The sequence below is a fragment of the Cygnus atratus genome, chromosome 8 (assembly GCF_013377495.2).
Source record: "Cygnus atratus isolate AKBS03 ecotype Queensland, Australia chromosome 8, CAtr_DNAZoo_HiC_assembly, whole genome shotgun sequence".
Classification (NCBI taxonomy): Eukaryota; Metazoa; Chordata; class Aves; order Anseriformes; family Anatidae; genus Cygnus; species Cygnus atratus.
Window position 1 is genome coordinate 26,583,420 of NC_066369.1, and position 25,597 is coordinate 26,609,016.

The 25,597-nt window shown below is 40.3% G+C and overlaps 2 protein-coding genes across 2 annotated transcripts in view; one reads left to right on the forward strand and one right to left on the reverse strand.

The window, feature by feature from the left end:
• TUT4 (terminal uridylyl transferase 4) overlaps window positions 1-6,216 on the reverse strand; it is a 42,191-nt gene extending 35,975 nt beyond the window's left edge. The window contains exons 1-3 of the mRNA XM_035538139.2: window positions 5,529-6,216; window positions 2,853-2,912; window positions 1,394-2,066 (exon numbers count right to left, since the gene is read on the reverse strand). Coding sequence (XP_035394032.2) covers window positions 1,394-1,955 — 562 coding nt within the window. The 5' untranslated portion in view covers window positions 1,956-2,066; window positions 2,853-2,912; window positions 5,529-6,216. The remainder of the gene's footprint in view (window positions 1-1,393; window positions 2,067-2,852; window positions 2,913-5,528) is intronic.
• A 7,808-nt stretch (window positions 6,217-14,024) lies between these two features.
• GPX7 (glutathione peroxidase 7) lies at window positions 14,025-25,151 on the forward strand. The gene is made up of 3 exons (XM_035538018.2): window positions 14,025-14,269; window positions 20,569-20,830; window positions 22,071-25,151. Exons 1-3 carry the CDS (start codon window positions 14,063-14,065, stop codon window positions 22,232-22,234), a joined length of 633 nt encoding a protein of 210 aa, XP_035393911.1. The 5' UTR covers window positions 14,025-14,062; the 3' UTR covers window positions 22,235-25,151.
• The last annotated feature ends 446 nt before the right edge of the window (window positions 25,152-25,597 follow it).

A 25,597-nucleotide genomic window follows, 5' to 3' on the forward strand; every position in this document is an offset into this window, starting at 1 on the left:
AAAAATACTAGCTCATTTTTTCTTTTTTCACCCAATACATTTTGCTATGGAAACAGTCAGAAAATCACTTTAAAGACACTCATCCAAATGACCTTACAATGCCAGTTACCAGATATTTCAACCACTCGGGTCAGAAGACTGTTGGAGTTGCACCTGAACAGACCCTGACACCTTGCCACCAAGGGCTAGCAACCATGGAGCTCTGGAACGCTGCTACTCACAAACACACACCAGTCAATTCCAAAAGTCCAGTTCCTCCAGATGCCTATGAGTTGTTCATAGCTCATTAAGCTCTACAAACATCGTCATCTTAAATTCTTCCAATAGTGTTTGCATCACCAAAGGTGAGAGGGTTTCCTCCCCACCCTTTTATTTTTTCATTTTTTATTTTTTTATTTATTTATTTATTTTTTTTTACATACAAGATCTTTACACCCTCCACCTCCCTGACTAACTAGGAATAAAAAAAGTGAGCAAGTTTTCAAGTCCTGGTTTGTCAGTGACAGATGGTCCCTACAGCACATGATGGCAGTCTACAAAGAGCTGGCTGATCAGAGGACGCTGCCATTTCAACTTGTTTTTCCTGTTAAGTTTTTTTTTTTATAAGCATAGCTAAAAAAAATATGCACTTTAATATTTTCCCTTGTATTGCCCCACAAGCCACTGCTGTAGCTGTTGCAGTAGTGGGAAATATTTCAAGTCGAAGCTCTTCACTCTGACACTGCAGTTGTAAAGCAGTATTTTATTAGAAAATACTGTGTTCTGAAGAAGCGTGACTAAGTCTGTTATGAGGAGCTAACTTGAAACGAGACAAATCCTGATCCAGATATTTAATTTTGAAATTGAAAAAGACACAAAAATTGAACACTCATAAGGGTAACCACTGATGGATGGGAAGCATTCCACAGCTCCCTAAATTAAACAGCCATCTGCCAAACCATCTTTTAAGCATTTTTAGTAATAAAGAGAACGTAACAACCTCAGAAAAAAGGTAAATATTTTTCTCATACCTATAAAAAAAATATTTTCTTGCAGATTTTTTCTCCTGCTCTTCCTGAAAGCAGGAATATCTGACATTTCCATAAATGGCAGTGATATTATGAAGGGTTCTCCCCCAGCCCAAGACATTATATTCCCAAAATTGCCTGAAACCCACGCATTCTAAGTCTCTTACTAAGACATTTAGGTCTTAGCTGTCCCTTTTTCTTCTGCCTATTACCATAATCTCTTATGCTCTATGTAATATGCTTATATTAATAATGTTCTCTGTAAACGCAGTCAGCAACTTACTATGTGAAAGAATATACCTATAGAAACATTTCAAAGCCCATTTCAGATTGTTAACAATTTTACCAGAACAAAAACGAGTAAAGCAGCGCTGAATAATACTCACTGAAGTCATCTGGCTTCTGTTCCAGTTTTCTTTGATCTGAAGCAGTCTTACCAGGATCACCAGTTTGATCAACACTAGCCTCCAACGTATGAACTCCCAGTGGATTTTCCAACACCAGTTTCCCTTTCTGAGTAGCTGTTAACGTTTCCATACTGACCCCATTCCCTGAAACATGGGAGCCTGGAAAGTTTTCTCCCACTTGTTGAGCTTTTGTTTGTTTCAGGTTTTCCATTGCTGATGATATATTAGAATTTTTTTTTGCTTTTCCATGACTTCGATCCTGAATGTTTGATACCGTATCTTTAGTTCCAGGATTACAACTATTAACTTTGCATGATTTATTTTCTCCTTGTTTTTCAGGAAAAACATCATTTTGTTTACTTTTTTTGCTGTTGTTCCCACTTGGAGAACTTCTCCCAATATCCTTCACAGATTTGTCATTTCTACTATGTTTATAATTTTGATTATTTGTAACTTTGACTGTTTTGCCTTCCTCACAGACAAGACGGACAGACTTCCTTGGGTCATGATTTCCATTCTTTGAGCTCTTGGCCTCTTCCATTATAGTGAAGACCTGCTTCTCCAGTCTCTTGAGACCACTTGAAGTGCAATTCTTCAGTAATTTAAAGTTGATTTTAAATCCACTGTGCAGGCAAGGATCGTGGCTGATTGTCTGCTGAAGAAATGATACACATTTGTAAACTGAAGGGAAAATACCAAAGCTTGGAAAAAAAGCTAGGAAACATTAAAATAAGCCTCTCTAAAGAGAAGTGAAACTCCTAATCGTTATAGAGGAAGCATGTTCCCCCCTGCAGGGGTACGTGAATATTCATAACACATTCCATATTAAAATAAAACTCATGAAAATTGTATAAACTTTACTTCTGTTTAAAAGAGGGGGCAATATGAAGAAACAAAAAAATGGCAGAACGTGGTAAAAAAAACACTGATTAAACTGCCAACAGCTTGCTTTTTTATTTCCTTCCTATTTTTGGCTTTAGGAAAAAGATATCTGCAACTACGCTGAGAATTTGAAAAAATAACACATCTAAAAAATACCACACAATAAAACACACTGCTCAAGAAAGCTAATTCATTTTCCAGCATACCAGCTCCATTTTATTAACTGAAAAAATATTTAGTGATATAACTCAAACTATTGGGAATAAATCTGACATCTGACCTACCACCTACCTCCACAGGTGCTTAAGCACAACATTTAACACGTACAATTCTCACACATTAATTGCCACCAATTAAGTAAGATTTTCATTAGCCAAAAAAACAGAAGCAGTAGATATTTTGTTTAGCTGCAGATTACCTTGACTTATCTAAACCTCTGTCCTTTAAGTGGCATATCATCTGAGTTTTATTTTGGAGACAACTCAAAGATTGGTGTTCCAATGGGAAGCTAAGCATGAATAATGGAACCTGTTTTTAAGGAATTACACTCACTTACGTAGAAAATGAAGAAAAAGAATCTGTAGCAAGAGCCTGGATTCTTTTCTTTTTAAACAACCTTCAGATAGCAATAAAAAAATGAGAATGATGTATTAGACACAAAATAAAATCAATTTTGTACAACTATAGCAAGATTTGGAATTCTGGAACAGAGTTTCTCTCCTTCCTGCCCACCTACATACTTAGCAGTTAAAAGCATGATCCACGGAAATTTCTGGGTTTTAGAGAAACTATCCAAATAAGTAGCTTATCATTTAGCGAAGGAATAACAAAAAAATCCATGGATTACAACAATTAGGAGTAAAACAATGTACTTTCATACTTAAAAAAGGAAATAACAAAAGAATCAGATTAAAATGTCTGCTAAAAATCTAATTTTTCTGAATATCATCAGTATAAAGGACAGCAATTTTTTTTCAGGCTATATAATGCAGCTACTATCTCTCACTTTGAAGAGACACAAGCCAGGAAATACTTCAGGATGCAAACCACATACTAAAAATGGATAGCTTAAGCCTCTGTTGATATCACCGAAAATATGCATTATGTTTCAGAAAAATTGAAAACAAAACCAAAAGCAAAACCAAGAATTGTTATGAAGTTAATGACAGCATCAGAGCATTTAATAAGAAATCTTGAGAAAGGAAAAAAAAAAATCTATACTAGTACATCCATTCCAACGGCTTGCCATTTTAGGGCACAAAGTCACGTATTTAATATTACAACTGTTCTCTATCGAGCACTGATTATTACATCCAGCTCACACTTCTAGACGAAAAATCAAAGATCAAAAATCCAGAAGATTAAGTAGTATTTGCCTTTGGATTGCAGCTGGCCTTTCCCACAGCAATTCCTATTAGCCCAGCACCAGAAACGTCAGCCCACCCATACCGGTGTCATTCCAGCCTGGGTGCAGTGAGAAGGACCCAGGTAGGCTCAACGTACTCGTGTGCCTGATCACCTGTTGGAAGCATTGCTCCATCCCCTATAGATGTCACAGCTACACGCAGCACACTGCTATCTGCCAACAATCCGCTGCTCTCCTGCAAAGATTTTTTTGTAATGGAAACAAGAGAAAATGCAGGGGAAGACTTTTCGAATTCTGAACTCCTCCTTATGCTTTAGTTGCTCATTTTCAGGGTGGGGAGCACGGCGAAGGAAGGCAGACGGCAGTTCCACTTTCGTTTCTGACACCCACACCACCGTTCGACCCTGGACTAGAGCACACCCAGGCCACACTTTTGCATTAGCTGCAGGTTGGCACCAGCCCTGATGGAGCAAGAAGCCTTTTTTCCAGCCCCAGCTCCTTACTCCCAATCCTCGGGCGCTCCCTCGAGCACTTCTGCAGCCCAGTCCAGCTGGACTTCACGCTGGCACCAGGGAGGAGCAGCAGCAGCAGGGGGGAACAGCAAAGCAGCACAAGTGCCCTGGAACAACAACTCTTGGCAGGAAGGCCAGCTTGAAGTTACCATAAAAACGTGGCATTGGAGCAAAAGGAGAGCTTCATTTAGCTCTGCTTCTTCTAACTCTCAAATCATTAAGTTCGGATCATAAAAGAAGGCTTTTTTTTTTTTTTTTTTTTACAATCCACAAAAATTCTACTCTGAACTCAAACAATTTGATCTCATCCATTCAATAAGAATATAGTTACACATTCAAAGAGAATATATAAGCTCTAATCAAATGCACAAACGTGACATACTTTCTATTAGCAGTTTCCTTAGATTTTTCCTGTCACATTTAAAACTACCTTTATAACTCAGCTAAGAAACTGAATACTATAATGCAGTTACATGTTGAGAGAGTGAGTGTAATCAAATGCAAGTAGTTAAGGTTAAAAAAAACACGGAGCTATTCTTTATACCAAAGAAATTAAAATAAAGATCACTTATGCAATTTAGTCAAGATTGTAACAAAAAAATAAGAGTTCCACATAAAATTCAGAATCTTAAACGCATGTGCAATAACGTTGTATTTAGTTTTTTTTTTTTTATTAATACTGAAATGATTTAGCAAATTAAAAATAATCTAAACTGCTTTAACACACTCAATATCAACCTCATTACCCAGCTCACAAAGAACTACAATATGAACCTATTAACAAAACTTAAACACTAAAAAGAAAATAGAGACCACTACTAAAAGCAAGACAGCCTAAGAAGGAGGCTTCCTCCTCTGCCAGTTCCCGGGCAGCCAGGTATTGGAGAGGGAAGAGAGGGAAACGGGAGGAGAGAAAGGAGTGCCTCCAAAAGGAGTAACACGGTTGGAAACACAATGCTGGAGCAGAGTGAATCACTGCTGAGGTGGCATCTTTTTAGAAACCTGGATGGCATGTCTTACTCACAAGCTCAGGCCCATACCAATTGCCAGACCTGGAATGAAAACTGAATTTTCTCCCAGGCGGGTTGGCAACAAAAGCAGAGTTTTTCATCTGCAATGTGGGGAAGGATTCACTTGTTGAAATCATTTCAGCGTATTCCTCAATGTCCTGGTGTTACAGGGGATTCGGTTTCCCTTTTTTTTCTCTGAATGCACTGTGCCAGTTACTCCTCTGAAATCTAGCTCAGTTCTTGGCACTCTGAAGAAAAATCATCTGGCTGGAATACAGCAGCTCGAGGTCAGACAACACATCATCCGACCTCAAATTCTGGAAAACGATTAAATCTATACACACCTACAACAATCAATTTTTAGGATGTTTAAAATCGGCTTAGATTTCTCTATCATAGAATTCATTTCAGGCTCACAAAATGAAGGAGCGAGACTGTTTCACTTTCATTTCTGCCAGATTCTTTTGTTTCCTTGTTCTCTCAGACTACCATTACAAAATTCTGCATTTGAATTGCAAAAATTCACAGTAACGCTTACAAAACAAAACCAACGAACAAAAAACCAGCACAAAAACTACTTTCAATAAGATACTTCGACCCATTTGCCCTGTTACTCCTTCATCCCAAGTTGTTCAACTGTATTTAATTCCTTTTAAAGCCCCACATCTTGGGTCAGACTTTGCCTTTTCAAAGGTGAAGACCAAGCGAAACTGTGAGCTCTTGCATGCTGAGTTGTGACAGGAAGCTCTTTCGCAAAGCATTTCTGTTTTAATCATTTCCTTGTTAGAAGATCTTTAAGGTGCCTTCCAACACGGGCCATTCTTAGAAGCCGAACTAAAGATACCCGGCTTCCTACCCACTCATTTTTGTGTTCCTCTGTCACATCACAGTCCTTGGGGCAGGTGGAGGAGATGTGCCGCAGCTCAAGGAACACCCGTGCTGTCTGGTCCTTTGCTTCTCCCTAAGAAGAAATGCAGAGATCCTTCCTCTACTGCGACATCTTTTTTCCCAGAAAACATACGGAAACTCAGCAATCTTTGGACATTATTTTAAGCCTGTTCTAAAATTCGGTCCCAACTGACTAAAATGTCCAAAAACATCTCTGAGAGTGCAGAAGAGCAACTAAAGGGAAACTGAGTAGCCTCGTAAGTTTCGATTCCTCAGGGACAACTAGATTAAATATTAAGAGAGAAAGTACTATAAACACAACTGTTATCACCCTCTTTCTGTAAAGTATTCACTCCCTAGAGATAGAGGGACCTGTCTTTTTATCTGAGACCTGCTTTAATCTGTCCCATTAGACCGTCCCTTCAGCTCGAACCTCCCTGCCTTCCAGCAGCAAGGGGGGTGATAAACCTCAGCCTCCCCAGGCAGATTTCCAATACAGCCCGGCTGAACCTCCAACCAAAATAAAATGAAATTCAACAAACAAAGGCCACAGCCAGAAACAAAAGGGAAGGCTGTCTCGTGCGCTCTGCTCATGTTGCAGCCCAGGTAATGTCTCCTTCTGCAGACAGCCCTATCTGCTAGTGCGAAGGGGAGGGGGAGAGCCTCTTTTCGGGACTGGTTATAGCCTCAGGCCCCTTTCTGCATCTGAGAACTTACACAAGCTTCAATTCAAGCTTCTCCCTTGTCCTGTGCCAATTGCTTAAAAAAATATGTTTATGTTTGCTTTATGATAAGCTACAGTAACTTAGTACAAACTGTTATCAGTCCCTGGTGTTTTTCCAAACTACTTAAAACTAAAACTATCAGAGATTACTGGCCACTAAAGCGCCTCAGGCTCCACCAGCAGTAAACCCATAGGTATTCTTAGTAACAAACATGTAAGTGCTATACCATGTCTCAGACCTTCCTGTTTCTAGAAGCGATAGGATTTAAGCTAAGTATAATACTTTGAAAACCTATCGAGAAGGAAGCCAGTGCCACACATGTAAAATTAAACACACCAAAAAAACAGGGACACAGCTAGCCAGCACTCTGGCCCTAGCGAAGATACATAATCAAGTAGGAAGCTCTGATGTTAAACATGAATGTGGAGGATTAAAAACTTCTAAGAAGGATTCGTTAGATAAACAACTTTGGATATAAAACTGTAACGAGGCTGTATCTGAATTAGGTAATTAGGTAAGTATCATTTGTAACCGAAGTAACAGGAAAGGCCTTGCTTTATGCAAAGCTTAGCATTAATGTATCTAGGTATAACCATCCTACAATTAAGCCCTTAAACAAGCAGATATGCAAGACAGGAAATCCATACAGAACATGCTCGATACAGGTTAGCTCCTATTTGCATCGACAGCCGTTGTGTTTCCTACAAGCTGGTCTGACTGACTGGGAAGGCAAGAAAGAGGTGTGTCACCAAGCAGCAAATGCCAAGGACTAATTTCTGAACCTACTACTGCTGACCAATCCCACTCCAAACGGAGGAAAGCCACCCTCCCTCTGTCCCACCAGCTGTGTACCTACCTTACTGTGCCCTCCCTTCCCTGTGTATTTCATATTAAAATACCTAATGCCTCAGAGTTTTGGGTATGACCCCAGTTTTACTGTACTAGTTGTTTAAACTTCTGAAAAACACCACCGTTTCGCAATCGGCTTAAGCTCTGAAGCCAAAAAAGGGGTACCACCTGCCTCAAACGTTGCTCTGTGTTGCAAGGTACATGCTGTAACCAGATCAGGAAACTGATCCAAGTCAGCTCTAACTTTTAAGAACAAACAACATTTGTACCAGTACAGGGTACAGGGTAGGAGGCTAGAGAGGGGAAAAAAAAAAAAAAAGGAAAAAAAAGCAGTACAGCACTACATAGGCGTAAGGCCTTTCAGAGGCTAAAGCAGCTTCTGGAGGCCTGAACTGATCATGAAGCTAGCTTAAATAGCAGCTACGCATTTAAATTCTATCTATCCATCTTCTTCTTAAACTTCTGTTTCTACTTGCTGTTTGTGCTCAATAAAAATACAACAGTGTGTATTTTTGGCATAGAACTTTATCTGGATCTTGTATTAAGAGTGATCCTTCCACCCAAACCCTAATCCTTTAGGAGGACATCCTTTGCATTACCTCGTACCAGCTGCAAACTAGTCCACAAACCACAGCCAAAGCAAATGGATCCGTTACCACCAGCATCCTTATGTCTGCTTTACTAGGATCCAGCACTTTCACTTCTGAAAGAAATACGCTGGAAACCGTTACTTTAGAAAAGTTGTCAAAAATACACTCATATAGTTGGCACATGGATTGATTCACAACCGTTTGTAACACTAAACTGATTCCAGACTCCCAAGTCAAGTTTTGCCGACACCAAAAACTGAAATCTGAAAGTTGCTTCTTGCTGGCAATGTTTCTTTTAGACAGCAGCAGAAATAAAAATTAAGGAAGCAATCTAGTAACATGTGATACACTGTTTTTTTCCAAAGATTTACTGAAACATCAGAACCAAGGGTATAGTATGGGTACATACACATCTGTGTATGCAGCGCTGTTCAAAAGTAAAAATGAGATTCGTATGCATTGTTACTAAACTTAGACAATGTGTTTTCAGTACTTCCGTGCTAAAAGAGTTACTGATCTATCACTTATGTACAATTAAACAACTTGTGATTATTATTGTACGCTGTTTGATAATCCGCCAAAAGCATCAGAAACGTTGACTTCCCCTGGATGGCTTCCATGCTGCAAATTAATCCAATAAGCAAAACGCAGGATCTGTCCTTCCATGAAAAAAATAAATACTCCGTACCAGTATTACGTTACCTCAACAAGATGGGGACAACAATTAAAGTTGATTTAGTAAAAACACGTCACAAAATGTAAAAGCAAGCACAACTAGAAAGCAGGATATACTCTCAGCTGGGCAAAATTTTGAACTGCCTTACCGATATGAATATACCAACCAAAACCGTGACAAGCAGATCCACAAGAAATTTAAGAGGAGCTCCCTAGGGATATCTTGCTTTCAAGAAGGACACAGGGAAATCCTTCTCCCCTTTGTCCCTGCAGCAGCAGTTCCCTTCAGAGGAAGAAGCAGGCAAATGCCCTGTATGGTGCAGGTGCCCCGTGGCACCTGGCAATTTCTGTTCCTGCACTAGGTGGGTAGGAGACAAAGTCCCAGCTGTTTTCTGTGCAAGGACAGAACACAGAAAGAACTTTCTGATCCCTCTCTATGTATCCTCCATGATCATATCCCAACACGTACGTTCTGGGAAACTGTAATTTCATCCTAAAAATAATTTTATGAAACGATTATCACTGAAGTCAGGTAGACAAAAGCTCACTACATAACTAATGGTTAAAAAGGAGACCTCTCACTCCTAATATAGCTTCTTCTGTCAGATATTGTAATTAAGTCATATTTCCATGTCTGGGTTACTTTTCTCGTCTCGGAAATAATTATGTCATAACTATCCGGGGTCAGACTGTCCAAAAGCACCTACCCGAGCCGGGAACATAAGTCAAACAAAACCAACACATATCCTCTATTTTCAAGCAGATGCAATGACCCTTAAAGGCAGGGCAAGGCATTCATGAAGCAAAGTGACGTGGAGGTGGCATGAAAACCAAAGAGAATTAATGGATCCACACGCAGATAAAACTATTGTTTCACATACCAGTCCCTCCCTAATACCTCAGCCTGAACCTGATTACATTGTTCCTCTGCGCCCTCACAGCTCATCCCCTTTGCTATTCCCACAAACAACCTTAACAGCAAGAAGGCCTCGGGGGCTGTGACACATTGAGCCAACTGGCACATCGCAGCGTCCTGCAGGAGCTGGAGCCTCGTTCAGCTCTACCCGCACACGAGACGAGCCGACAAAAGAGCCACAGCCACCCGGGGGGAGGCAGCCCCCGGCGGCGCTGCGGGCACCCCGCGACGCCCAGAACCCCGAACCTCTCCCCTGGGCGAGCAAGAGGGGCCACGGCCGGGCTGGACGGGGGCCCAGCGGGCGAGGATGGCCCGGGACCCCCCCTCGCAGCCTTTCAGCGGCCGGCCGCAGGGCTGCGAGGCTTCGGCGGGCGGCGGGGCCGGGGCCGGGCGGGCTGAGGCCGGGGTCTCCGGGGGCTCTGCGGGCACCGTGCCTCCCGTGCCCCCCGAGCCCGCCTCGCCCCGCCGCGCACGGGGGGAGAGGGGAAAGGGGAGAGGGCAGAGCGCGCCCAGCCGCCCTCACCCCGTCGGGGGAGCCCCCTCCCGGCCCCCCGGGGCCCGGTACCTGGCTGCGGCCCTAAGGGTGCCGGGGCTGCGCCCCCGCCATGCCCGGCTCCGGCTGCTGGAGGCCCCGATGGCAGCGACTCAGTCCGGCCCGGCCGCCATGTCAGCCGCGCCGCGCGCTGCATTGTGGGGCAGGGCGGGAGGGAGAGCCCCCGGGGCGGGCGGCTCGCCTCAGCCCGGCTCGGCTCTTTTTGGCCCGGCCCGGCTCGCTTGGGCTTGGCACGGCTGGGTTCGGCCTCTCCCGGCCCCTCGGCCCTTCCCCGGGGCTCCCTCGTTTTGGGGGAGCGCCCCGCTTGCCGCCTTCCCCCGCCTTCCCGGCCGGCCTGCCGCGGTGCTGCAGCAGGGGGCTGAGGGAATCAGCTGCTCGATTTTTTCCCCTCAATTTTTTTCCGTTTTTTTTTTTTTTTTTTTTCACAAGCCGTGAGGGAATGCCCGGCCCCCCTCACGCAGGCAAGGCCCCAGGCCCCGTAGAGCCGGCTTTGGGCTTGTTCATCCGCTGTGGTAGCTCCTTGAGGGTCCCCCAACACAGCCTGAGCCTCGAGGTTTTTTTTGCCCCTTAGCCTGCTCTGCACGCTGCCGGTCGGTGGAGGAGGGCTGGTGTGCTCCACACAAAGCAGCCTGTGGTAAACAGACTGCAGGACACCCTGAACCTCCCGGGGCCTTTCCCCAACACGGGACACGCTGAGGGAAATGCTCCCTGGCTCCCTGACCTTGGCTGCAAAGCTGGCCCCAGCTGCAGCTAGGGACAGCGGCTTGGCTAGCGTGTCTGCTGGCACTCGCGCAGGTCTCGGGGGAGAAGAGCTGGCCTGCCCAGCTCTTGGCAGTGCTGGGGGGTGACCTAAAGAAATTGGCAAGTGTTTATGTAAGGCAAATCTCTCAGTGATGCAGTACAGCACTACCCCTTCTTGGCAGGGAAATGTCATGTTGTTGGCACTTCTTAGCCCTGGGTAAGGAGACCTGTCCAGAAAAACAAGGGGCATAAAAGATTACTGTTGAACTACTGAAGAGATTGAAAGGAAGTTACTCAAAATAACGTGAATAATAGTGCTGGAAATGCTACCTCAGGGAGTCTGTGTAGGTAAAAGTTGCAAAATCTGTAATACTGGATGCTACAAATGCTGGTGGAATAAAGCTTTGAAATGTATTGTCAGTTCAGTGCAATCCTTAGAGCTGATCTGCTTTCTCATGGTTCACTTGAAGTTCAAGTTTTACAAAACGAGGAATGGATACCTCAGGGTATTGCTAATGGGAAGTTGCGCAGAGCTTTCGCCTTTAGAAACATGGGCCTAATCCCATCAAAATCAGCAGTGACAAAAATTGAAGTGCTTCAGTGCTGTTTGGTGAGCAGCTGAGGTTAGCTGGGTGGTGGTTTCAATCCAGTCCTATTTGACAAATATTTTTATTAGGTTTAGTAGGCCAAAGAGTAAATTGCAAAAGTAACTAAATTATACTTGCTACTGGATATTGTCATCCTAGATCGATATTTAGACATGCTACTGAGCAAACAGACACCAGTTTGTTAGCCTGACTGGCATTTTTCCTGCGAGCTGAAATTTATTAGAATATATCAGATTCTTTCAACAATTTAGTTCAAACTGTTGGATAGACTTTAATTGAAAATGTTAGTGCAGTTTGGCTCTGAAAACTTGAACCACTACAAAACCAATGGTCTTTGACATAGTTGCTGTGTATTTTCAGAAACAATTCTGCTTTCTTTGCTGATGTTGAATGTTTTATTGCAGGGAGTAGTATAGAAACATGGCAGTAAAAGAGGAAGCTGAATTCCACTGCCAGCTGGCCATTATTTAAAGAATTCCTAATTCAGTGACAGTGATCAAAAGCATTCAGATTCTGGGCTGAGTTTGTAGGAGGAAAATGTAATTCTAAAAGCAAGTGAGTTTTGTCTGGGAATCAGAGACAATAAACATGAAGCTGTAGGAAGCAGATTTTATAGAGTCCCTTTCCAGAGCAAAACCTCGCTTGTCTCATGTTGCAGTGTGATGCCTTATTTGTAGCCCCATACCAAAACTACTATATCATTATACCTAAAAATAATGCAGAAGTGTATTGTAGATTTATTTTTAATTTTCTGACCAAAAAAAAAAAAAAAAAGATAAGCAAGTTACATTATTTTCATTGTTGGAATAATTTGATTATTTTTAGAATTCACTTGTATTTATTTAAAAGTATATAGTATATTAAAGCCCTATTCTCTATCTCCAGATGTGTGTTAAGAAACTCTCTAAAGCTTCTTAGATGATTTATTTGTAAAGTGAGGAAATCATACTTGGTTCTTGGTCAATATTACAGGCAGAAAAGTATACAGGAAGATGGCACTTATCTGTGGAGATGAGAACTTCAGCTTCTTAGCACTGGGTATCTTCCCCATAGACAGCATGGTAGAAGATTTTTCATTCACATAGAATATTGCATGATTTCTTGACGTTAGATGTCTACCTAAGCTGAAATACATAAAAACATGCTAAGTCTGAAATGTTTAAAACCTGTCGTTAAATCTTTCAACTAGTTATATGTAGCTTCTGTACTTTCAGTAATGCCACTTATGCATGAATCACCTAAGCAAATTTAATCAAGCTGTCAAAGATCTACTAAAACTTTCAGTTAAAATAAATAAATAAATAAAAGAAAATCACACAGTAAGATTAAGAAATGTAATTTGCTCTTCAAAAGATGGATTTCCAATATGCCTTGGATGTGCTACTTAATTGTTTTCTGTAAATCTCTGCATTTTGCTTTTCTTTGCCAAGAAGTATCAGTCATAGGCATGGAGGGCCAGTTTCTTAGTCCAAGAAAAAAATCAATGACCATCAAATGCTTTCTATTGTTGTTACCTTGTATATACAAATCCTTCTCTTCCTGCAGGCATAGTAGCAAATGATAGAAATGGCTGGTTTTTCAGGCAGACAACCCAAGAAGGGTGTTAGTGCACTGATCCTGAGGCAGTGGCATGGCTCTGAGAACTGAAAGCTTTGGTAACAAATTTAGTTTCCAATGCTTAACGCTTCTTTCTCACTTGAAACCTCCTTGGTAAGGTGCTTTCTCCTAGATCACCCTGTCACTTGTCACAAACCAAGTGCTCGCAGAGGAGAAGTTCGTGAAGGCTTGACAAAGAGTGCTCCATTGCACATGATATTGTGCGTGGCATGTCTGTAATTCTCAGTTTTTGCCGACTGTATGCTGGGACTCTTGCTCTGAGCACTCACAGCTGTAACCATTAGCAACCAAGCCACTGGTATCCTTTGACATTACATCATAGTTACTAGATGCTATAGTCAGGATCCTAAAGAAATGCACTTGCAACTCCATCAAAAATCACAAAACTCTATCCCTTATTTCCCTAGGACATAGTTAAAGCCAACCTCTAGATCTGGCATCCCACAGACACAGCGTTACTATTCTCAAGCAGAAGGAAGTAGGTTTTGTACCCATAAATGGCCTCCCTTAACACACCACTACCACAATGAAACATTCTGGTTTAGCCTATTTGAATCCTCATTAAATACATGCCCCTGAGGTCTTGCATGTAACACAGCTTCTGCTACACCTCTGCAGGAGCCAGACTGTTGCAAAAGCTCCGTTTGCAGCAGTCCCTTCTTTCCGGCAGGGTTTTTCCTATTGTGGAAAGTGTCTCTGCAGCACGGTCGTGCAGCATGCTAGATCCTGAGGGCAGTGTGGAGCACAAGCCTTCCTCTTCCTTCCCCAAAGTTTTTCTCATCCCTCTAGCCATGCTCCTTGCAATCGCAGCACTCCTGCTCTTAGCATTTTCCGCTACGCAGCAAAAAGAGACTGATTTTTACACTTTCAAAGTTGTAAACATCAGGGGCAAACTAGTCTCTTTGGAGAAGTACAGGGGCTCGGTAAGTCCGCACGGCGGTGGGCAGCTCTCGGGCGCTAGCAGCCAGTCCTTGCATGTCTGCGGAAACCAAGTGCGGGAGAAGAGATTGTTCATTATTAACTCGGTGCATGCATGCAGATAGATTTGTATTTACGACTCTTCTTTAACTGATCTGGAGCGTTGCCTGCAAGCTTGCTTTGATACCTCTCCGTAGGTCTTTGCACTGTAAATAAAACGTTTGCAAGTCTAACCCCTGTGTGTGTCGAGTCTTTTCCTTCTGCAGGCTGCTCCCTGTATACGTGGCAGGCAGGGAATGCCTGTGTGCCTGTCCTTCGTGCAGCAAGATGAATTGCACTGGATTGCAGCTATTAAACTAGAAGCACAGGAAGTTTGCAGCTTTGTACAAGCTTACTTTCGGAGCTTTTTTCTGCCTTTCTACTGCATGACTTTTAGTAGATTATTTTTCCCTGAATTCCATTTATTTTTGAAGTTCTGCATTTAAAAAGGGATTTAATCAGTGGTTAATGGACTTAACACATTTCACCATCATTAGTAAAAAAGCAATTTATTGATAAAATAAATGTTTTAGTATCGGTGCACAGTGAAACTGTAGCAACATCATCCTATTCCACTTGTTGATTTTAGAATGACAGAACAATATGAAGAAGGGCAAGAAGATACACATTATTTTATGATGTCTTCTAAATTTAATTTATATATTACATTAAGGAGTTCTAGACAGAGCTTACCAGTTTAAAAACAATTGCCCTGAATGTAATTTGATTTTTTTTTTTCAGTGGTTTGACAATCTAACAAAGATGCTTCGTCCCTGTGGAACAGAGAAAAGGGAGGTTAGCCCAAGGAGGGGGACATAACACTATAAAGTTCTTGTAGCCAGGTTCATGAATTCCAGAAGTTAAAAACATCACAAAGCCCACAACCTCTACCCTTAGAGGTCAAGTGCCACATCTTAAGTGATACAGCCAGGTGCTCCAAGTGCTTAGCTGCTAGTCAAAGGGCAGGCTCCACAACTCACTTTCACCCTTAGCCTCAGCTCTGTGTTTTCACCATCCTTTTCACTCTCCTCAGGTACCTCACTGAGGTTATTGAGCTTACTGGTCCAAAACGATGGGTCACAAACATTTGCAGGAAGACAAGAGAAGGCCCATGGGAGAGGTACATTTTCCTGAGCTAAGCAGAGAGGAATACTGGTGGATTTGAACCAAATGAGAGCCTCTTATCTGGTCAAAGTCCTCTTCCTCCTCTCGCATTGGCATGCAATTCAGTTAGTGGATAGGGCAGAATTGGCCTAATGCACACCCAAATACCTATATTGGGAAAAAAAAAAAAAGAAATCTATTTAATACGAAGCAATACTTGCCTTTTTTTTTTCCTTAGGAGTTCCTTCCAAAGGCTCTGTCAATAATACCTGTCAGTGTGGTGTGTTTTGTCTGCAGGTCATCTGCAAATCAGTCTGAATAAGCCAATACCACCTGTAGCTTTAGGGCCAGAATCCACATGGAGAGGAGTAAAAGGGAAACTTGGAGGAATTCCTTCCAGCCACCCCACAGAGATCTGTGGGTGTTTGCCCCCTCCCTAACAAGCTGCAGAGCTTGCTCTTGTATCTCATGACCAGATTAGAGGTGTGCATCTGCATCTCCACTGGTGCTATGACAGCAGCCCGTCCCTGATGGGTGACTGATTTATAAGGGAGAGCTCTAGAACCATACCTTGTAAAAGGTAACACCATCCTCCTTGATCTCTGCTCGGCTGTCTGGAATAGTTGATTCCAAATAAGGGATGACCAGCTTCTGTATGGAACAAAAAGATTTGTATTCAGAGAGCTTACCAATGTTCAGTCCAGCTGCTGTTTGAGAATGCACATGCAGAATTTGTAACTAATTTATAACAGTAAAACACCCCCTTTCTGTCATTATGCTGCCAGAGCTCATTGTTAAGGTAAACAAAGGTTAATTAAAACTCCCATTTATTTCTTAAAATAAACTTGCTTAAATTTGTGGTTAGATAAGTAATGCTAAAACGTAAGCTTATTTTAAAGCAATTTTTAAATTTAAAAATTCATACTATTTTAAAGCAATTAAAAGAATGCAAATAATATATAAGTACTATGTATGTGGTGCTGATGTTTTAAAGAAAGTGAGTCACTAGTAAGCCCCTGGAACAATAGTCTGCTAATTGCTAAACCAGATTTAACAACCTTAAGCTTTGTAGCAGATGCAGAGAAAACATTTTCTTAAACTCAGTCACTCAGCTAATTTAGTTAAATAATTATTTATTTTGTAGTCGAGAAACTGTCTGGGATTTGAAAAACTCAGAAAATTTCCAGAGTAGAAAAGAAAAAATCTGCTAATTCTAAAAACACAAGAGCCATGCTGAGTAGAACCAGTAAGTGCAATTCATGACTTGCAGGATCTTTCTTCAATAACTCATTATTAATACGAATTATCACGTATTCAAATCATAGAGGTAATATTTTCTTACCCAGAAGAAAAGTGAGGCTGATTGATATTAATTCAATTTCCAGTCAAGTGCATTTTGATACAAATTACAAGTACCACTGCTTATGTAGTAAATAAGAAATGTACTACTTACAATTCTGAAATAATAAAAAAATTTAAAACACAACTTTTTTTTTTCCCCCCTGAAGTAAATATGCACAGACATAACCTGGCCTCCACTTTAATAGAATTATCAAAAGAGTTGAGGGAGAACTCTCTTTTTATGAAGGCATAAGAAATTACATCACCAGAATTCTAAATGCTTGGTGTGCAGGCTACAAAATAGGTATGATACTACATCTCCCTGAAAGCAGAGAAAGGGAGGACTATTATAATTAGTAAAATAAAATAAAAAAAATACCACAAGTGAAATAGATCAAAAAGCTGGCTGTTTTACTCTGTTACATGAGGAGGCCATCCTCCTATGCTTTATCCAGGCTACCAGACTGATGTTGACTCACCTTCCTTAAAGGTGAGGGGTAGTGATGAGTCATTACAAAAGAATTAAAAGGGTGCAGATAAGATTCGTCTTACTAGAACACCTACCTAAATCAAGAAAGCCCCTATTTTATTTTATGACCTCTATCAGATGTGCTCTAAGTAAGAAGCATCAGCCTTTCCAAAAATAGGGTTTACCTGGGAGCCAGAACTCCCAGTTGTCAGCTGTTCCCTGCTTTGTTTATACCCATCTGCATATAATAGTACCTGCCTGCCTACCACAGCTGAGTACAATGTACCGAGGCATAATTAAGCATGCTAGAGCAGTGCTTTGGGAATCCTGAAGCAAAGGTACTATAACAATGTAAAGCATTAGGCACTTTAACAATGTATTGTTTTACTATTGAAAGCAATGGGAGGCACTTTGCATCATAGCTCTCTGCAGGCAGGGAATGTAGTATTACTGAATGTGTATAAATACAGGATATAGATACTTAATTACTGAACAAAGTATTGCTATTTTTGTCCATGAAGTTAACAATTCTGAGTCAGTGTAATGTGACCCTCGTAGTTTCTCCTCCTGCCATCCAGAAGGGGCCAATTAAGAATCTCCGGGTCTAAAAACCCGAGTATCTACTGTCTCTGCTAAAAGATCCACAAAGGATTACCTGAAGCTTACAGCAGATTCTTAAATCTCTATGGATTTCCTCAAGGTGATACACTGTGTAAACATTAAGTAAACCAAGAACTGCATTTGCAATGAGTTTTGCAACTAAATGAGTTCAGTACTAGAATGGATGGGTTTTCTAAGGAAAGAGAAGGAAAGGAAAGGGTTAAAAAAACCAAGACAACTGTTTATGCAGAATTCAGCTTAAATTAAATCGTTTTTGAAAGGTCCAGGGTGAATTGTTGGCACTGCACACTAGGTGGTGTGCTTGGCTTGCACTCTGAGCCTAAGGAGTGAGAGAAGTCAGTCAGGAGGAGAAGCTTAATTTCAATCATTAATAGTTGTAAGGTAAGGAGTCAAAGTACAGTCTCTTAATGAGAACAAGAAGAGTAACTGTTGTTAATTAAAATTAAATACAAATCACCACATTTTATCGCTTGTGCTACCAGACAGAAACACTTAAAAGATAACTTAGAAAAAGTTTTTAGCAATCATTCTATTCAGTACATATGTTTTATGTGAAATGCTGACAGTCAGCAACAGGAATGTGTCATAAAATCACTACCTCTTTTCAGAAAAAAAAAAAAAAAACAAGTTATACGGCATATATTTAAAATTTCAAGTAGAGCTTGTAAATGTAATCTGAATGAACAGTGATGCTTTGGAGGTTAGCTAGATGGCTCCAGATAATACTTTATATGTGAGTCTACAGGGATTGCTTAGATTGTAATCTCCTGACGCTACAGCTCAAAGAAGATTACATCAACTTCTGCCTTGTAAGATTACCTGTCTTCCAGGGAAAACCTAAGTGCCGCTCAGAAAGCATTTTAAATATAGCCACATACCTATAAAATGCACTAAATACACAAAGTGCTAATGTTTTACATAAGAAATTATAAACAGTAGCTTCTCCTTAGCTTTTTTCTTTATTGCTTCCTACCCCCTCAGGTATATCACCCTATTATCCCTGCCGTACCCAGGTTATGAGCCTTTATATGCCACTGGGGGTTTTGGCCTTAAAAGCGCTATATACATATAGTCATTTATTTTTCATATATTAATTATATAATTTATGTTGATGCACTCTATTGATATTTCCTATATTTTGTATAAAATACAGATGCACAGGAACATGAAACAATAGTAACATTAGAATCCAAAGTTTAAATTGAGCAAAGCCAGTAATCAGACATGAATACGAGGACTGGAGTTGGAATTTTTTACTTCTTTTCTTGCCCTGCAGCTACTTGTTGTGTAACTTTGACCAGGTCGATTAACGTGTCCAAGCTTCGGGCTTTCCTCTTGCTGCACTGGGCCCTCCAGCGCTGCTGTCTCACACTGAGACCGAATTGAATTCAAACTTCTTTTCTGCAATTTAAGAATGAAGAAGCAACTGCTGGGCTGATGTATAATCTGTAGAAACCCACTGGATTCAGTGTAAACCAGGCAGAAATTTGGTTCCCAAATCATAATGGTTCTGCTGCACTATGCCTGATTTTAATCTTCTGGCTGCGTAAAAATATTGGCTCATTGCTCTTCCAGAACGGTTTGAAAAAAGAATAGCATGTAGGTATATGTAAAAGAAACCTCACCATAAACTGTGTAATGCTATTTTTATTAATAAATTCATATTGTATCTAGGTGGTCTACAACATTCAGCTTGAATCCACTCTCAAGAAAACTTTAGCGTGGGCTCAATTTATGTAGAATGAGTTGTAACTTACACTTTAAAAATACATAACAATAATAAAACCTGTAAGTCTAAAAACAAATTCTATGAGTTATTTAAGGATAAAATATCTCAAAAACAATGGGAAGCCCTTCATGACCTTGAGAAACTGTGTAAAATGCATCAGCTCAGGGTTAGATCACTTAATTTCCCCAACAAATTCTTGGCATATTCTATTCTACCATGTACTCCTTACATGTGTGTCTGTTTCCACACAGTGCTCGTCTGTGTTTGGCATCTTCCTTTCTGATGGATCTGTGCAGGCAGATACGTGCCTGATGGCATTGTCTGACTGACACGATGCACACATCATCAAAGATAGTCAGCTACAGGAATAACTCTTTCAAAGGATAGTGGGTACATTCTTCACCACTTAGAATCTGTAATTGAGGCAGTAAGCCTTAATGTAAAATATGTTGCCATTTCATCACAAATGAGTAGACTTATTCTAGACATGGTGTGAAATATTACAGTCCATATGGCATAGACCAACCTAAAATCCTCTAATTGCTGCTATTAACTTCCAGGTCAACATATCTACGCTGGCAATGATAAATGGATCAGCCAGTTCTGTATGAGTAATAAATTCTTTACGAGGAAAGATGCTGCACAACAGATGCTGTACAACAGATAAATGGACAATCAACAAACAAACAAACAAACATTAATTTGCATATTTTTTTTCATGCAGCTCAGAATACCTCAGTTAGGTGGTCATTTCTTAAATATGCTTAGAAACTATGCAAAAGGCAGAATAGAGACATGCAAGTTCTCTGTAAACTGGGAGTTAAGATAATAGTTTCTTGATTATCTTCACGGCTACCTATTGGTAATTCAATGTAGTTTCAAATATGAGTGTTCAATCCCGGTTCTGCAGACATTCTTATTTTCTGAAAATAATCTGCATCCCAGCCTACATGTTGGAAAACTGACACATGCAGCACATTTCTTGTTCTCTTGTTCTTCAGGTGTCCTTAGTTGTCAACGTTGCAAGTGAATGTGGTTTTACAGATAGCCATTACAAGGCCTTGCAACAGTTACAGAAAGACCTCGGCCCCTATCATTTCAACGTGCTGGCATTCCCATGCAATCAGTTTGGGCAGCAAGAACCAGACACTAACAAAGAAATTGAGAGCTTTGCACGAAAGACTTACGGTGCCTCCTTTCCTATGTTCAGCAAAATTGCAGTCAGTGGGGCCGGTGCAATTCCTGCCTTCAAGTACTTAATTGGTGAGTAATCTGGGCCACTGGAGGGTTGTTTCCCCAGCACAGAATTCCTCTGACACAGGAAACCATCTCATCAAAAAAGGGTACCTATAACTGTGTTCATGGAATTGCAGTTCACAGTTGTCAGGAGGGCTCAAAAGTCACCTTGTCCATCCTCCTGCACACGGCAAGATTTCTGTCTATGCCACCGTGGCAGGTTTGTTTAGCCTTTTAAATAGATCTCAAGAGATAAAGACCCTACAATAACGAATGCCTTGTAAAGCTAGTCTAATAACCTTCTACGTGGAATACAGGTCTTGAAATATTCTCCTGTATGCATACAACTCCTCATCTTAATTTTTCCACTTTGTACTCTAGTAAGCGTGTCTCCTCTGACACAACTGCTGCAGGTTGGATTTGTAAGAGTCATGTGAAGAGCTGAGGATAAGTGGAAGAAAAGCGCCTGCATAATTTACTTCTTCAATCAAAAAGGGAAACCAAGCACTAAGAGATGACCTTGAATACACCCTTCCTCATTCCTTACCAAACATTGGAAGAGCCTTACTGTACAGTTCTTCCAGTTGTAATCTGCATTATAGCTAGCACTGAGACCTGAAGAGGTTTTGCTGGTTCTTAGCAGACAGCTAAAATACACTGTAAAACAAAATATTCTCAAGGATCTACTTTTCAGGCACTGAATGAATGCTCTAAATGCCATTTAAATGCCAAACTAAAATAACAAACTTTATCCAATGTGAATGGAATATCTTCCAGGAACGATATATAGTAAAGACCAATATGACATGGCATTACATGAGCTATACTCTGCAAGAACCATGCTGTTTCTTATTCTTGCCAGCACCACAGTGTTTTCCCATGTTCCAGTGAATTTAGAGGAGTGTTGCTAGTATTATTTTTGGCTACCCAAAGTACTCCTCCCTCTAGGTGTCCATTGTAGATCTTTCTGCTAGCCAACACTCCCTTAATCCCCTTCACGTCCTTTCATTTCTATTTTTTGTAGTGGGGTTGTCATTGCAGACACGTCATGTGAAACTTGCATACCTTTTGTTTCCCTGTTAGTTTTCCATCATTTTCCAGGGGACTACCGTCTAGTTAAATCTCCATGTCAGAAAATTCATCTTAATATTCACTCTGAACTCCCTCTTAATTTTACATTCCTTCCTCCTCTGAGATGGTAATCATCAGACTGGAGCAAACAAATGTCAGGAATTGGCCAACTTTTTTTTTTTCTTCTTCCCTGTAGATTCTACAGGAGAAGAACCAACCTGGAACTTCTGGAAATACCTGGTAGGCCCCAATGGGAAAGTTGTAAAGGCCTGGGACTCTACTGTCTCTGTTGAAGAAATAAGACCTTATGTTACAGAACTTGTAAGGAAAATCATCCTGAAGAAAAAAGATGAATTATGACTTTCAAAAATCCCAGCATGCCAATTACATCTTCATTGGAAATTAGGACTGGACTTTGTCTTTTCACATTCCAAAAGTGGGAATACAGGGAAGGGAAAACATGACCAGTGAAATCTATATTCACCATCCTCAGAATGTAGAAAACAAAAAAAGTAATTTAAATTTAAAAGTAATTTAAAATTATCTATCTCCAACTGAATTCTATTTTACCTTTCTAAGAAGGAAGACCTCATCAGCAATTGTTTATTTCCCAACTCAAATTATTGACTGTTGATAACACTACCAGAAGTCAGTTAATGTATCTCGAGGCAAAAAGGCTCATAATAACAAGAATTTTCTGACTGGGATTTCACTAACATCTACAATTCTGTTTTCATATTTTGATTGTGAACTGAATGAAAAAATAAAGAGTAAAAAGTGCACGATTGATTTAAGGCATGTACTAGGAAGAAGGCCAAATCAGATTCCTTCAAACCAGGCAGACCTACACAAACATATGTTTTTCCAAAGTTTATGTTTTTCTGAAGTTTGGTATGTTTACCAAAGTCAAACACATTTAATTTCATCTGCCAGGAAAGTCAGTGGTTAAGGGCATATGAAAAACACATCTATAAAACTTAACTGAAAGAAATATGAAAACAAACTCTCCAAAAAAAATCTCCAAAAGCTATAAGGAGATCTTTGCATTTTTTTCATCCAGTAAAGACTATTAGATTATATTTGAATAGCCATTTGAACATCTATAGCATCAGAGCATGTAAGAAATGGCTATTGCTTTTTTCTAATAGCTTTTTGGCTTAGAAGACTTACCTACAATTGATGTTAAGTTTATTTTTCAATTTATGATCCCATCTGATTTTTCTGCATGTGCAGATAAACATTAAAGAATCAACATTTTTCTGTGGAAATAATTTTTCAAATGTTTGATTGTTGCATAATGTTACATTATCTAATGTTATGTTAATGTTATAATTATTTAATGGTACCCTTTTCAACTGTACGCTCAGGCATCTGCTCAGACTTCAGACTGCAGCACTTCTTAGCTCATACTAAAATAATAACACTAACAATTACAGCTTCATTGTTCTTTGACAGAAGCTCTTTAAAAATCTTGTCAGCAAGAACTCTTTTTATCTCAGTAAAAACACAATATGCAGGTCCCCTGCTTTTAACCCCAGGAAGAATCTAGTCTTGTCCAATGGCAGTATTATTGACAAGTGAAAGCTTTTTTGGTGCTTTGTAATGCTTTTTAAAGTAGCACAAACAATATTTGTCCATATAGTTGTCAGGGCCCAAGTGCATAAATAAGCCTTAATTGCTCTGACCACAGTATGAACTTATTCCAACCCATCACTGCCATTATAGCTCTTCGGCATCCAAACAGGATCCAGCTGAAATCAAAGGCAAATATTACAGCACACACTGGCTTGCAGAAAAGAAGGGGAAAGATTACTGAAGAATTATTGGAAATAAAAGAGCTAATTTTAGAGTACCTTATAGTTCCCATGCTTCAGCAGCTGCTCTCTGCTGAGGTCCTGGGCATGTTCTGTAGACCACCCCAAGGAAATAAGAGCTAGAGATACTTTAGGGTTTGAAGAAAGGCCCTGAGGAGCAGAGATTGTATGGTACAAAGCAAGCTTTGCCTGAAAGAAAACGAGAGCAATCTTTTATTATTATTTGTAGGAAAAAAAAAAACAACAAAACGCACACACGCAGCAGGATAAAATAAAAGGATGAAGTAACAGAAGTACAAAAGCAAAAGGAGAGATCAAGTAAGAAGGGAGAAATGAGAAGGAAATTAAAACAGTTTACAGTCAAAGACTCTCAAGGACAAATAAGAGATGGAAGTTCAGGTCGCATTGAAACTAATGAGTATGTTCCAAGCTGTGTCAGCTATTTCTCACTTGGAATGTAACTTAAGAGTGCAGCAAATCAGTGCCAGTGGCAGTGAATATGTCTGTGTTTTCCTCTGACGGAGAGGAACGCAGACACTACAGCCCATTCAGTAATTTAGCCTGTTCTTACATGAATCGCTCTAAGACAGTTACTACAAACGAAAGTCCCAAAGAAAGCAAGATCAGACCCAACTGATCCTGTGCTGGGACAGAGAACCCAACTACTAGAAAAGGAGGTCTTTTATGACTCTGTAGACTGTTTATCTTTTCTCTGTCCATTGATGCTAATGCAACGTCCCAACATGCACTTAGCAGGTGCTGTAAGCCATAAAATATTCTCCATAGAAAGTATATTTCTGGCCCTGATGAGCCCAGACCATGCTTTGCAAGACATTTTAAGACCTCTCTATTTCATTTTAGGGTGGCCAACTTCAAACAGAGCTCTGGATTTACATAGATATGATCTTGTATTCTCTATTAGACAAATACTAAAAGTCTAAAGAGATATAATGGCAATGATCAGTTGGAAAGGGTTCATTCTACAGAGACAAATACTGTCTGGGCTGCTTTTAAAGGCATTATGAAGCACAAACAAAGGTTTCACTTGTCAATAATACTGCAATTGGGCACAACCAGGTTCATCTTAAAGTATCCTGGGGTTAAGACAAAGGGACCTGTATATTGTGGTTTAGTTGAGATAAAAAGAATTCTTGCTGTCAAGATTTTCAAAAGGTTTCTGTCACAGAACAATGAAGCTGCAGTTGTTGGTGTCATTATTTTAGTATGAGCTAAGAAGTTTTGCAGTCTGAAGTCTGAGCAGATGCCTGAGTGCTATGAATAACTTAATACTAATGACTATTGGAGTTGGTGTTGTTCTTAACAGTTTGGCAATTTAAAGGGAATTGGGTAATTATTACATATGCAAGCTTTGAAATTTGAACAAGCACATGATTTTAAGCACATGGATACTTTCTCTAAAGTTATCAGAAACATTTTTGTGATTAAATGAAACGTGGCATACATTCCATCCATTGTCACATTGGAATCATAGCTTGCAGAACAAACACTTTGGTCTTTTAATGGAAGTTAGAGAGGAAAAGTAAATATTCTTGGTTGCAGTTTAATTCACATCTAGTCATGTTATAAGTTCTTCATGACTACTGGCTCAGAAAAATTGCAAATGAAATTGCACTGGCATATATTTGTCTGTGGAGACTATACTGTGTCATGCAGAGATCAGGAATAACTTTTTTGCCTCATGAGTTCCAACACAGTTTGAATCTGACAGAGATCTTCCCTATAGCAAGTCTTGAAAAGCATAAAACAGCACTGAATATATAGCATGAGACTATTTGCTTTGCAGCTCATCTGCTTTGCAGAGAAAATATCAGTGTGCCTTAACAGATGAGCACATATATGTATGGAGGGTGATTATCTTGATCACCTAAGACTTGATCTCTTACAGTTT